Here is a 14,183-nt window from a genome sequence, read left to right on the forward strand (position 1 = left end):
CGTAAGCGAAAATTATTGCAATTAAATTTGTTATATCAACTAAAATACCTAGTAAATTTATTTCTGATTGGGTTTTATTTTTACAAATTCGGGTCCAAATTGTAATTTTTATAATTTTCGCTTACGAAGCAGCGAACTGGTCGGATAAGCTGTAAATATTGCTTTAATATTTAGGTAAACTTTCGTTTTTCATTATCGCCTTGTGCCATTTTCATTGAACGAATGTCAAAATAATAACCACTTATTCAATTATCTACAGACGGTTTCCTTTGACGATCTCGTCATGACTTTACACCGTCTTTCGATCTAAAGGCATTACTTGATAAATAATAATTTTACGATTTTTTATTTGATTCTTGCAGCAGAAGTTGATAACACCGGAAACCGTCTGAGAATCGATTTTATATTTTTTACTTCCGTTCTATTATGAAAATCGCAGACAGTATAATGTTAATTGGACTGTGTAAGCTTTCACAGCCGGTTAGCAACCATTGTCGAGAGACCCAAAAGGCGACTTCGACCATTAGGCCTAGCGCGCACTGCAAAAATGTAACACGGGCTCATAAATGCAAGTCCGCACATATGCGGCTAAATAATCGTTACGATTAAAAAATCGATTTTTCTTGCGTCGCGATTGCCGCAGATGTAGAAACAACAATGAACAATGAACTCCTTTATTCTGTTCATAGTTAATGAATACATTGTGATTATCAAACATGTCAGATTACTAGTCCTCTGTTGTAAAGGAAGACGAAACGTCACCTTGTGTTTTCGATACGGAAAAAATTATATCCGAAATTGGAAAAAGAAAATTTCCGTATTATTAATCTCTGATTTATAATAGAATGAAACCAATATTGTCTTTTGTACTTCCTTTTAGTGTTATTAGCATTTATTCGTAATAACAATGCCACAATACACATTGTTTCTGTGACGCTCATATTGCAAATGACTAAAAGCTGCGATTATTTGATCGCAAGTGCACGCATCGGTTTTACTTTCTGCAACCGCGACTTTTCTGTCGCGGCGACTAAAAAAATCGCAGTGCGTGCTAGGCTTTAGCTCATCGCCTTTGATGATGTTCACCACAGTTGTGAGTAAATAAATAGTAAAGAAAAGTAAGGCACGCTACGTGTCACCTAAACCCCATACATAGTTATTCAGGATTCATAAGAATAAAAACATACAGTAAGACTCCGCTTAACGCGCAGGATACATTCCATCAAAGTAGAGCGTAATGCAAAACAGCGCTAAACGAGGCTATCTTAACATGTAAATAATGGGATTAGGGGAAGATGGATAGAAAATTGGTTAGGTATTAAATTTAATAATTATGTTTTTTTTTAATTACATTTGTGTTAGAAAAATAAAGAGAAATGTGAGCAACAGGTGTCCTAAAATAATTATACATTTCTGAAAATAATATCATACAAAAATAAAATATTACAGTAAGGGGATACGTTCCATCAAAGTAGAGCGTAATGCGAAACAGCGCTAAACAAGGTTATCTGAACATGTAAATAATGGGATTAGGGGAAGATGGATAGAAAATTGGTTAGGTATTAAATTTAATAATTATGTTTTTTTTTAATAAAAATAAAATCAAACGTTTATTTCTTTTTAAAAAAAAACAATATAAACGAATATACTTATAAAAACAAATAAAATTCTAAGTCAGTCAGATCATTCAGTCTATTCTGTTTCCAATTTTTTTCCTTGTTGTCAAGAAGGCATTTAATGTAGTTTGCGTTTTCCTTTTGCGTTCTGTTAGAAGTTGTTGAAAAGTGGATAAAACATCTATAACACCTCATCTTGCTTTTTAACTCCTGTCAAAATTTGGATCATTTTCAACAAATTGGTCCATAAAACCTACCGCTGCGCACAATTTCGGGGAATCCCCAGGTTGAAATAAAAGAGCGCTAAACCGAAACAGCGCTAAATGAAACAGCGTTAAGCGGGGTCTTACTGTACTTATATTTTAAGCTTCCAAAAAGACAATCATATTTCAATTTGTGTCGTTTTCGCACGGCCTATAATGACTATGTCTGATCTTTTACGCTATAATAAAAGTAAAAATATCATAGGTATTTTTCCATCTGTTATTCTTTCGCATTTCAATTTGAATTTATCAATGCTTCTAATTACATTAAGTAAATGATAGTCGTTACTGTCAAGCTATCAGCGTGCATCTGTGTTACACATACATTCCTGTTGTAGGGTGTAGCGTTATATTATGTGAACAAAAATTGTAATAATTTCCTAACAGCTACCCATTAAATGTTTTTACATTGCAATATTAAGCAATATATTATATTTAGTGAAACAGAAAACATTGAAGTAAATAGAATCCTTTCAATTCCCATTCGGTTTATGAAGGACACTTGCTGTAATGAGATGAAAGCATCTGCCAAACGTTATTAATTAATGGTGATAAATCAAAATGCGCAATCTAGAAGAGTAAATTTGAAGGTAAAGAAACAAAGGATGCGTATCGGTGAACGTCCACCTAATATAATGAATAATTTAAACAAGTTGATACTTAACAGAGGAACCTGATTTTTGCTTTGTCTCTTACGTTAAACTTCTTTTATGAACATTTTTCAGTGCTTTAGAAAGTACAGCAATTACATTTATTAAAAAAGAATTTTATTTAATATTTACTAAAATTGAAATAAAATAGCTACATTTACTATAATTTTACAATTTTTGTTTTTTTTTACTAAAAGTATAAATAAATTTATTTATAAATTAAGTGTCTCAATTGATGTACATTTTTTTAATTTTCTAAATATCTAAATTTAAGAATAAAGAGAGTCCAATCGCTTTGGGGTGCGATGTAATTATAAGATTATTTTTCTAGCTACTTCTTTTGCATAGATAAATACATAAAATAGCTGTTAATATTGTTCGTAGAATGCTGGTATTAGGTGCATAATCGAACAATAAAAAAGTATGGGTGCAACTGGGGATTCAATAATATATGAAAATATCATCATCATAGAATCTTCAGTCCTAGTTGTAGTGGTCGGACTTCACATCTTCGTCCTTTCTTATTCTGAGCTAACCTTTGTATTTCCGTAAAACTAAAATATCTTACATCCTTAATCGTCCGTGTAAATTATAATCTTACAACCTTCACTCCTCTTAACTCCTATTTCTACTTCTAATTTGTCTTTAACTAGCCCTTCATGCATGAAAAAATGTCATACCAGCCTATAAACTATCATGATTTTGAAGGTCTACACGGAGAAAAGTTTTTATGACAACGCAAAAATTACAATTTTCGATTGTAAATAATAAATAGTAGAATTTATTAGGTAACTATTAATTATCTCAATTTTGACATGTTTCTTTAAAAATTATTTCAAATTTCTTAATTATTACAATTAAATTTGTAATGTCAACTAAAATACCTAGTAAAATTATTTCAGCTGGGATTTTATTTTTATAAAGTCGGGTCCAAATTAATGTTTTCGCTTACGAAGCAACGGGCTAGTGGGATAAATTGTAAATATCGTTTTAATATTTAGGTAAATTTTCGTTTTCCATTTTCTCCATGTATCACTAGCACAGCTAAACATTTAATATTTTCATTTTTCACCCTTATCCCTTGTGCTTGTCTATTATCCAGAAATAACCTTTTTACTCTTCTTCAAGACCACCCCTACCCTGCTCACTCATTTTCCTCTTTCATTCCGACGATCCCATCATCCATAAATTAACATTTCCAATTTTCACTTTTACTCCCTGCCCATTTACATGTTCACCCCACCTGCAAATACTTGTTTAGTGTTTTACAAGGACATCTCGTCCCTTTGACCAGTTTTTCCCCTTAATTAGTTAATATTTCTCCTTACAAACTTCTCTACTTCTTTTCATCCCCCTGGGAGATAGAATTTTTGCATTCTTGGTGTACTTACTGAAGGAATATTTTCTCCAAAAATTAAATCTCTAGGTTTTAGGGTTTAGGCTATGCGTTGTCTATCACGGTAATAGGTTGTAGGTATAGATTAAGTTTATATTATGAACGTCAGTTAATTTTAATGAAAATAGCTAAATATGTGTCAATAAATAATATACATATTCCGTTCCTTTTACCTCAAATGTACACATACTACAAGTATCTAAACGAGTTCAACTTGTGCTTGATCGCAATTCTTTAAAATACCTGTGTACCTACATTTAAAAATTAAGTGACATTTGAGGTGAAAACTCATGATATATATAATAAATATATGCACGTAATACAAAAGGTTAAAAGTGATTCTGTCAAATCTGTGAAAATCTTCGGCATTTTCTTAAGATGATAGTGAGCCTTGTATGTATTTCCTTTTAACGAAATTATTAGATTTTTTGGTTCCTATTTTCGGGTTACTTAAGGGTTCGAGCGTGATCTAAAAATTGATGATAGACACATATTGATTAGGTATATCCATGGATACGGTATAGTCCTATTAGATTATCTGATTAAATAAATGAGAAATGAGTTGCTCAATATAAGTAAAACAATATTAGCTAATAATCAACATTATTGTAAGAAATATTATTGAATGAAATAGAAGACATCCATACGTAACTTTTCGATTTCTTCTAGTATTAGAAAGTAAAAATGGTAATATACGTATTCGCAAAAACTAGAAAAACACATTTAACCTATTCGTCTGAAGTTAAACAACACAATTCACAATGTAACTAGTTTTACCACATCACAATTCGCCAAACTAAACAATAAATAATTAGACGAGTTGATATGAGGGTGCATGTAAACCAAATATAAAGGCATTTATGCCCAATCTGGCCTTTCCCTTCAATACTGCTTCATGTTTGCATCTTTGGTCCACGTGCCTGTAAAAAACAAACAAGATTGAAGGATTAATAAAAGCAACACGAAAATATACTAGAGGATGTTTATGAAAATAGTGCAAACTTGCAGGATGTGATAGAGCACTATAAAACAAGAAAAGTAAGGAAATATTTAGTGGGCCACCGTTTTTGAGAAAATAATATTTGGAAGTACAGTCATGAGCCAGCCAGTCCGGCCCTGGTAGGAGCCAGTTTGTTAGAAAATGAGTAAAAAGCGGTGTTCACGCTAACAGTGAAGTGAGGGGAAGCGGTAATGGTGAACTGTTTTGTGCTTGATTTGTTTTGTATACAACCGATATGAACGAATTTCGCGAACTTCATATGTATATGTATTTTATTCATTTTGATTCGATGTATTGAGATCACTCACTTACCAGCTTTAGACAAAGAAGCATGTTTTATAAATCCAAGCCAAATTATAAACCTTTAATTGTGTTAAATGTAGTTTTGTTGTGTTCAATAATAAAAAGTGATTAAAAAAGTTCTGTTGTACTCTATTCGCAACAAGCGGATAGACGGAGACAATGTTTAGGCTATTTAGAATTAGGAAATGTATTAGACGACAATGTGAAGATACATAAATTAGAATAGGATTAGTGAGGGAAGAGTTTGATATAACATTAAAAAATTTAAAGAATAGTAAGGCACCAGGTATAGATGGGCTACAGGCGGACTTTTAAAACATGCAAATCAAAAAGTCAGGGATTGCTTGTTTAAATACGTTTCAAAAACGATTAACGGTTGTTCATAAAATACGTTGGCTAATAAGGGGGGGGGGAAGGGGTATTGCTTAGCGTGACGAGATATAGAAAGATGGGAGAGGCAAAGTGGGAGTCTAAAGAAATGTGACATTCGCAAATAATGTTTTTATTAACTTAGCAGTTCTTAAAGTTTCTGATTACGATAGTCATTCTCATTGCTATTTTTCATTAGAAAATATTATGATTAAACATACATACAATTTAGACAACTTTTAAGAAGTGAGTTAGTTTAATACGAAATATTTTTTATTTCCCTCAATAATTTGAGGTAGCGTGTAGTGGGTAAAAAAATTCAAGAATGAATTTTCAGATTAATATTTCATAGAAAAGATTGTTTTTAGGGGGAAGGGATGGACTAATATTTGTTAGGTGGTCAGTGAAAGTGTAACTTAGCATGACGAAGAGAAAGGAAAAAAGTGAAATTCTAAGTGACACATTTTGTGAACTACCCCTTATTAAAGGTGTACGAGATCTGTTCAAAAAGTATCGCGAATTTTGAATTTCCGCGGATTACATATATTCGATGTTCGTTTTTTTTGTTGGTACTCATGTCTTTTACTTATACGGCCATGTTGTATATTCAGTTAATTTTTGACAGCTGCTTTGCTTGCTTTGGCTCGTCTTCGATTTTAGTTTATTCCAAAAAAATGGATCAAAAAATCTGTCTCAAATTTTATATAAAAGAATTAAAAAAAATTAAGTGTGCGGATGCATTCCGAATGTTGACTGTGGCATATGGTGAAGCTACCCTGGACCGAAGCAAAGTTTATTGGTGGTACAAAATGTTCTTAGAGGACCGAGAAGACGTGAACCACGAAAAGGGTGTCGGATGCCCCAGGATGTCAACAACAGACGAAAACATTGATGAAGTGAAGAAAATAGCATTGGCCAGTCGTCGAATCACCGTCAGAGAGGTTGCTGGGGACCTGAAATAATCGATTGACTCCTGCCATTCGATTATTATCAATGATTTCGGCATGAGACGGGTCGCTGCGAAATTCATACCAAAATTGTTCAATATCACCAAAAACAGCATCGCATTAACATTGCTGAGGAGATGTTGGACGCCACGACTAAAATTTGCTCCAGAGGGTCATAACATGTAACGAATCATGGGTTTATGGTTATGACGTGGAAACCAAAGCTCAATCATCCCAATGGAATCTGCCGCACGAGCCAAGATCGAAAAAAGCGTTCCAAGTTAGATCGAATGTGATAGTTTGCTTACAGTTTTCTTCGATTGCAGGGGCATGGTACATCATGAGTTCTTGCCACAGGGTAGAACGGTCCTTAAGGAATATTACCTGCAAGTTATGCGCAATTTGTCCGAAGCAAGAAATACCTGGATTTGTAAAATAATAAAAATTGGCTTTTACACCATGATAACGCTCCTGCTCATACATCCTTGCTTGTGCGCGAATTTTTGCCGAAAAACAACACACTAATAATTCTTCAGCCACCGTATTCCGCAGATCTGGCCCCGTGTGACTTTTTCTTGTTCCCAAAACTGAAGAAGTCCATGAAAGGACGACGCTACGTTACGATTGAAGAATAAAGATGACATCGAAGGAACTGAATAAGATCACAAAAAATGATCCTTTGAAGTGCTTCGAGGAGTGAAAAAAACGTTGGCACAAGTGTACACGATGGTAGGGATGACTTTGAAGGGGACAAAATAGATACTCATGAATAAATAATTAATTTGATGAAAAAATACAAAATTCGCGATACTTTTTGAACAGACCTCGTATGTGTGGATATGAAAAGTGAACGGGGGACGCTCCAAAAAAAGGAAAGATTAGAAACATTTCAGGATATGGTGTTGTACGAGGATGTGAAAAATACCGAGATATGAAGAAGAATGAGAATGAGTAGGAGGATAGAGGGAGGCATAAAAGTAATAAAGGGCTACTTAGAAACATATTAGAAGCAGAAACAGTTCTTAATAAATGTAGAGGTAGTAGTTCTGGACTTTTACTGTATCTTTACTACATCACCAATAAATAACCACATACGAAAGTTAACACTAACATTTGTAAGTAAACAATAACACTTGATAACCTGCTGAAACACTTATTGGTATCCCTATTTGTTTAATAAGACTATTTGTTTTCAATGAAACATTAAAGAAGAGGATAATTTTAACAAACTTTATTCAGTAAAATAACAAAACAATACAAAAATATATGTTTATATGTAGCACATTTGTGCCGTTCAGGTAGTAGGAAGTTGAAGTTTTGAATGTTTTTATTTAGTCCCATCCACCACCACCACCACCACCTCCTTGCCATCCACCACCACCACCTCCGCCACCTCCTTGCCATCCTCCGCCTCCGCCTCCTCCTTGCCATCCTCCGCCTCCGCCTCCTCCTTGGAGTTTAATTATCTTGACGACATTGAAGTCACCGCCACCTGTTATATCGTAATACACCATTATGTTTTGATTATTAAAGCGAATAATTACATAAATTACCAATACGTATTTATTTTTGATTTCTATTAATTTGTAACATTTTTGCAATACATGCAAGAATTCACGAGTTATTTCATCTTCAGGTCTTTTAGAAAATACGGCGTGGTATAAAAAAATTCGTACACATACGTAATACCTTCAGACATCTTTTCATATAAATAATAATGTAATATAATTCCAATAAATTCATTTTTAAAGCCTGTGAGGACTGTTTGGCTTTATTGAAAAGATTTTGAGAGTTCGGTTAGATTAGAGCGATTTTTAAGGAAGCAAGTTGCACTTAGAGATAAACGAGGTAGAAAAAATTTATTCCACACCTTCGCCTAATTATTCAATTTCAGTTGTACAACGGCTCTGTTGGAAGCAAGTCTATTATTCAAAACATTAATGAAAAGCAAAATACAATTTTTAATAAAAAGAACTAATTTTTATACTGATGCTAAAAGCAATTCGTTCTTTGGCTAAATGTAGTATGTACCTAAACGCGTAGATTTTCCTCTAGTTTAGTGGATGTCTCAATATTGAACATTTAAAATGATAAACTGTAAATCCTACAAAACGTTTGTACAACACAGAACTCATACGAGTAAAATCGGCAAGGTCCCCGAGATAAAAATGTTCAGTCTGTCAGAGTCTCTGAAAGTGAGACTCGAGTCTCCGTCTCTCATCGAGTCTCTCTGGTGTCGCTGAGAGAGACTGTCAAAAAAACTATTTAGCGTTTCTGAACGAGAGACTCGAATCGCTTATAGAGAGATCCTCATTTCGTATCCAGTCTCTGAACGAGAGACTCGAATCTCTGAACGAGAGACTAGAGTCGCTCATAGAGAGATCCTCATTTCGTATCCAGTCTCTGAACGAGAGACTCGAATCTCTGAACGAGAGACTAGAATCTCTCAGTAAGTGGTGTCTCGGTAGACATGGTTAAAATTTTCTAAGTTCAACATATTTCAGAGATCCCAGTCTTTCTACGAGTCTCAATTTTTCAGTTTTATTAATTCAGTCTCTCTGTGAGAGACTCTAATCTCTGAATTAAAAATTTTATCGTTCGAGTGTCTCATACAGAGACTGTGAGAGATCCATAAAAGCACTTAGGCAATAACTGAGAGACTTTGAAAGGCCGTGAGAGACTGGAAAAAGAATGAAAATTTTTGTCTAGGATCAATAATAATAAAATGTCAACCAGAGGGAGATGTTCCTCGCAGCAGGACTATTATTGATTATAATAATTTCTAATAGTTAACGATTGGATTAAAGAGTTGAATAAACTTACTTCCATGTCCTCCTCCCCCTCCGCCGCCTCCATGTCCATGTCCTCCACCACCTCCACCTCCTTCGACTTTAACAATTTTGATTATAGGGGCACCTCCTCCACCTGTTGAAAGAGTTTATGATAAAATAAGTGTAACAAGTTACGGTAACCGTCCCAGGTCAAAATATTAGTAGGATATAAGGTCTATTTCACAATAAGAACATTTGTCATCACATGGAAAAGAAAACTGAAAAACGATTTACTCCAGGTGATAGTTTCCTGTTTCATCCTTCCAATTAACAGTATTTCCTGGTAATGTTTTGACAGCAGTTAAGACATTCATTAAAACTTGAACTTATCGAATTATTATTCATGCATATCCATTACACACAAGATGACATTAAAGTGTTGACTTTGTTTATTAACTTCAATTGAAAGTTACCGGAAGTTGTATGTATTTTAAACACATGCTTGTACCTAGTAGTAATAATTAGGAGAGTTTCACATTTACTTTTACTTTTAACAACGATCTTTCTTACTCTTGCACTTTGTAAATATTTTGCATAAAACAGACGCGCGAATAGAAAAAAAAGTATGTTTAAAAAGTGATGTCATTACTTTACTATATAACAGTAATATTTATTGAGAGATATGACACCTTAATAAAAACTTTAATGCATTGGTTTAGGTTTAATTTCACCTTTTTTTTGCAGTGTGTAAAGTAAAATGTGTTTGACGATGCAATAAAAATGTCACATTATTAATAATATAATTTATAGTATTCTATAAACTGTGTTTTAATACTGCAAATAACAGACGGAATAAAAAGAAAAATTGCCTCCGAGGGACTTGTTTTATCGATCATCCGTCATAATAAATCTTTACCTTATGTGCACACGTTATATTAATGTATGAACTAGTTCGATTTAAATTGGTCAAGTGCGGGGCGAATCTCGCGTAATTGGGATTATGAAACATCACATACATACATGCTTACATACATATGCATTTCTGTGAGGTATGTGAAAAATAGTGATTATGTAGAACTATCTGTATAATTCATTAATTTGGACTTGAATGATCAAGTCATTTCTGAGTGATTTGGTTTGAAATGCATTCTGTTCCCATTTCAGTTAAAAAATGTAGGCAGTCAGGTTTTAGTAATTAAGTTAATCATACGTGGTTTTGCTTATGATTAAATGTCATAGTTGAAACTGTGTTTTCTCGAGATCTGTGTCTTATACCTTTTCTTATCTTGTTAATCGTTATTTCGCATTTATTTAATCACTTCAGGATTCGTTTTTTTCTCAAAATTCTATTGTGAAAGATTTATTCTGAACTATACCATTCTATTATAGTAAGTTTTAAGAACTAAATGATTGTTTAATGGTTTTTAAAAGTTTCATAATCAATAACAGTTGAATTTTTGAAAACTTAAATCTTGAAAACTAATTTGCTTTGCTTTACTTACCACCTCCGTGACCACCTCCATGACCACCTCCGTGACCACCTCCACCTTGGACTTTAACAATTTTAATGATGGGAGCGTCGTCGCCGCCTCCTTTAATAGAATTGTTTATCAATGATTTTTATCATTTACGAAAAATATTTTAAAACGTTTCAGTTTGATAAGGGAGAGCTACAGGATTTGGTTGATTTGAAAAGCAGAGTATGTAATTAGTATTCAAGAAAAATAATTTTAATTCGGTCGCAATTACAAGAATTGATACTAAGCACTTTAAACATATTGAATATCAACTTTAAATCCTAATCGGTAAAATAGTTTACACTTTAAAATAATTATCTACTTTTAACTTTAACACTGCAAACGCTAAATAAAGCAGTTAGAGATTTAAATCAATTACTTTTAATCTTTACACCACGAACTCGCTTAATAAATACTTATTTTTATTAATCTAAATTCGAACTGCTAATTCAAACTGTTAAAGCTTAAGTTAGGGTTTCCCTTATTAGCTAGGCTATTCGATGCATTTCGGTCAAAAATTAAAATTATTTGTTTTATAGTTTAAAATTGTTGTGAACGTTAATTCTTTAAAGTGAATTAGTTCTTGCTATGTAAAGTTAAATTATTTCGTCTCACTGATAACTTTCCTATAGTTAGACGCAGTTTCTTTTCGTCTATTTTAGACTCCTTTTGCCACTTAAAAATACTGACGATAAGTTCAAAAATAATATGTAACTGTTCTTATTTTTTAAATGACCAATAATTTTTTTTTAATGATTAATTTTTAACAATTTTGACAATCTTTCGAATAGACAATAAGTTAAAATCTGAGAAATCATTAGTTATATGTTTTCTATTATTTTTAAATAATGTTAATTAAAATTGAGTCTTACCACCTCCATGCCCGCCGCCGCCTCCACCGCCGTGGCCACCACCGCCTCCTTCCACTTTAACGATTTTTATAACAGGTGCATCTCCACCACCTGTTTCAAGTAAACTATGAAAGTGAACTGCATATTTAGGTTTTAAAATATCGTATAAAATAAAATAGTTTTGAAGAAAAGCTAATTTCATTTTTTAGCTGTAAACATTCATTTAAGCAACTGAACTCTGGAAAATTATAGTGGTGGCTCAAATACAGTTATAAATTTCAAAGGTTAAATTTCAGTTTCTGTAATTGTGGTGGATGCCAAATTGCTTTATTTATTGCACTTATTAACATGACATTTAATTTTTATTTATACAATATAATAAAAGTATATCTATTGCCTAAATTTATAGCATTTTTATCAATGCCTAGTTTAAGAAAATTAAAGCATATATATGTTACTATCTACTTACCACCGCCGCCTCCTTGCCATCCTCCTCCACCACCTCCTTGCCACCCACCACCTCCGCCGCCTCCTTGCCATGGCCCACCTCCACCTCCGCCACCTCCTTCGGGAATTATTATTTTAACAATTTTGGATATATCTCCTCCTCCTCCTCCGCCATGTCCGCCTCCTCCACCTCCACCTCCTGCCCAGCCGCTGAAGCCAGCTGTAAAAATATATCAATAATAATAAACGGTTAAGAAATACCATAAATTGCAATTTATATACTATCGATTTATGCATATTCTATGTTTCTTTTACTTTTAGATTAATAGGAATATTTTTCATTATAAAGAATTTTACCAAAAAATAATAACATAAATACCCACTTAATATGAAATCATACTATCTACCGTGAAAATCTATGTACATTTTAATTTATTTGGTGCACGATATATTATTATTCTTTTGTCAATAAGTTTTATCAACTAAATGTCAATAAAAAATTATAATCTTATAATAAGCATGATGGGAATATTACCCCAGATTGTCTTTCTTTTTATATAACCCGAATTAATTCCTAAGAAATAATCAAGTTTAGACACATGCCTAATATAGACTTAAATGTACATTACTCAAACAATTTTAAATGAATTTTTGAATACAGATAATGAATTCTTACCATTCGCAGAGGTGGCAATAAGCACAAGCAGCAGATTCAGATGCACCTGAAAGAAAACAAATAGATCACTTATGCGCCATAACTGTAACAATAGCTTATAATAAATAGTTATATTTATTATTGTTTTTACCTTCATGATCAGTTGGGAAATTGTAACTGTCAATGGTAAGTTTCGTGTTTCTTTTATATGCTTAAGTTCGGGTAAGAGAAATTTTGGTCCCCTCTCACCGTGTCATCTTTCAATATACCATTTCTCTTTGACTAACCCGGAAGATTCATCTTCATTGAAAAAAATAAACATAATTTTTAGTGCCTAACAATTACTTATTTAATACATTGTGGCTATAGAGTATAGCTACACATTAATCTGAGGCGATTTTGTAAATATATAAATTATTGGACAATTGCTCTTTTATTCTGCAGTGGACAATAAATTTATTAGGGTGGTTTATAGAACAGTTTTATTGCATACTAAATACTTAATGTGATCGGTACAGTTATTTTAAAAGGATAGTGATAAGTAATTAATATTTCACATTTTCGAGTTGATAATACAAAATCGAAGGGCGTTTAGACGTCTGAGTTACTACCTGGAATGATGTGTGTTGATATTCAACTTTGACAACTTATTATCTTTTTTGTTTATAAAAGATTCTCAAAGCACAGATATGTTTACAAAAAAAAAATAATTTTGCAAATCATCGAAAATTGCCGTTAAATTTACAGTGAAAACAAAAAAAGTAAAAATTGTGAAAGATGAGACTCCATAAACTTACAAGATAAAATTTTCTTTTTTAAAAAGAAAAGTATTTAACTCCCTTTTTTACTATTAACAGTGAAATTGATTAGTATTATTAGTATTAGTATAATATAGCATTAGTCCAGACTACATTACTGTTCATTCCTTTAATTTTCATGTTTTTACATCAATAATGACATGTCTCTAGTATAAAGGACTGTAGAAATAATGAAATTCACTGAATTAAGAAACATTCTTTAAATTTAAATGACTATTATTTTAATATCTCCGTGCTTGAATAATTAGGCTATTTTTATTTGTAATTTTTAATGAAAGAAGACTTGTTTTTCAAATAAAAGGAGTATAAAACCCTAGACAAAAATTTTCGGTCTCTCTTCAGCGTCTCTGAGAGCGTCTTTCACAGTCTCTCAGTTATAGTCAAGGTGTTTTTATGGATCTGTCACAGTCTCTGTATGAGAGACTTGAACGATAAAATTGTTAATTCAGCGATTCGAGTCTCTCGTTTAGAGATTTGAGTCTCTCGTTTAGAGATTCGAGTCTCTCGTTCAGAGATTCGAGTCTCTCGTTTAGAGATTTGAGTCTCTCGTTTAGAGATTCGAGTCTCTCGTTCAGAGATT

At 32.7% G+C, this 14,183-nt stretch overlaps 1 protein-coding gene across 1 annotated transcript in view; it reads right to left on the minus strand.

The window, feature by feature from the left end:
• Positions 1 to 12,942, minus strand: part of LOC108735969 (glycine-rich cell wall structural protein-like) — a 27,718-nt gene extending 14,776 nt beyond the window's left edge. Inside the window, exons 1-7 of the mRNA XM_018468212.2 lie at positions 12,937 to 12,942; positions 12,807 to 12,852; positions 12,153 to 12,350; positions 11,705 to 11,794; positions 10,818 to 10,907; positions 9,368 to 9,469; positions 7,890 to 8,036 (exon numbers count right to left, since the gene is read on the minus strand). Of these exons, the coding sequence (XP_018323714.1) occupies positions 7,890 to 8,036; positions 9,368 to 9,469; positions 10,818 to 10,907; positions 11,705 to 11,794; positions 12,153 to 12,350; positions 12,807 to 12,852; positions 12,937 to 12,942 (679 nt within the window). The remainder of the gene's footprint in view (positions 1 to 7,889; positions 8,037 to 9,367; positions 9,470 to 10,817; positions 10,908 to 11,704; positions 11,795 to 12,152; positions 12,351 to 12,806; positions 12,853 to 12,936) is intronic.
• Between the last annotated feature and the right edge of the window lie 1,241 nt (positions 12,943 to 14,183).

This window comes from Agrilus planipennis, unplaced genomic scaffold (genome assembly GCF_000699045.2).
Source record: "Agrilus planipennis isolate EAB-ADULT unplaced genomic scaffold, Apla_2.0 scaffold4, whole genome shotgun sequence".
Taxonomy (NCBI): Eukaryota; Metazoa; Arthropoda; class Insecta; order Coleoptera; family Buprestidae; genus Agrilus; species Agrilus planipennis.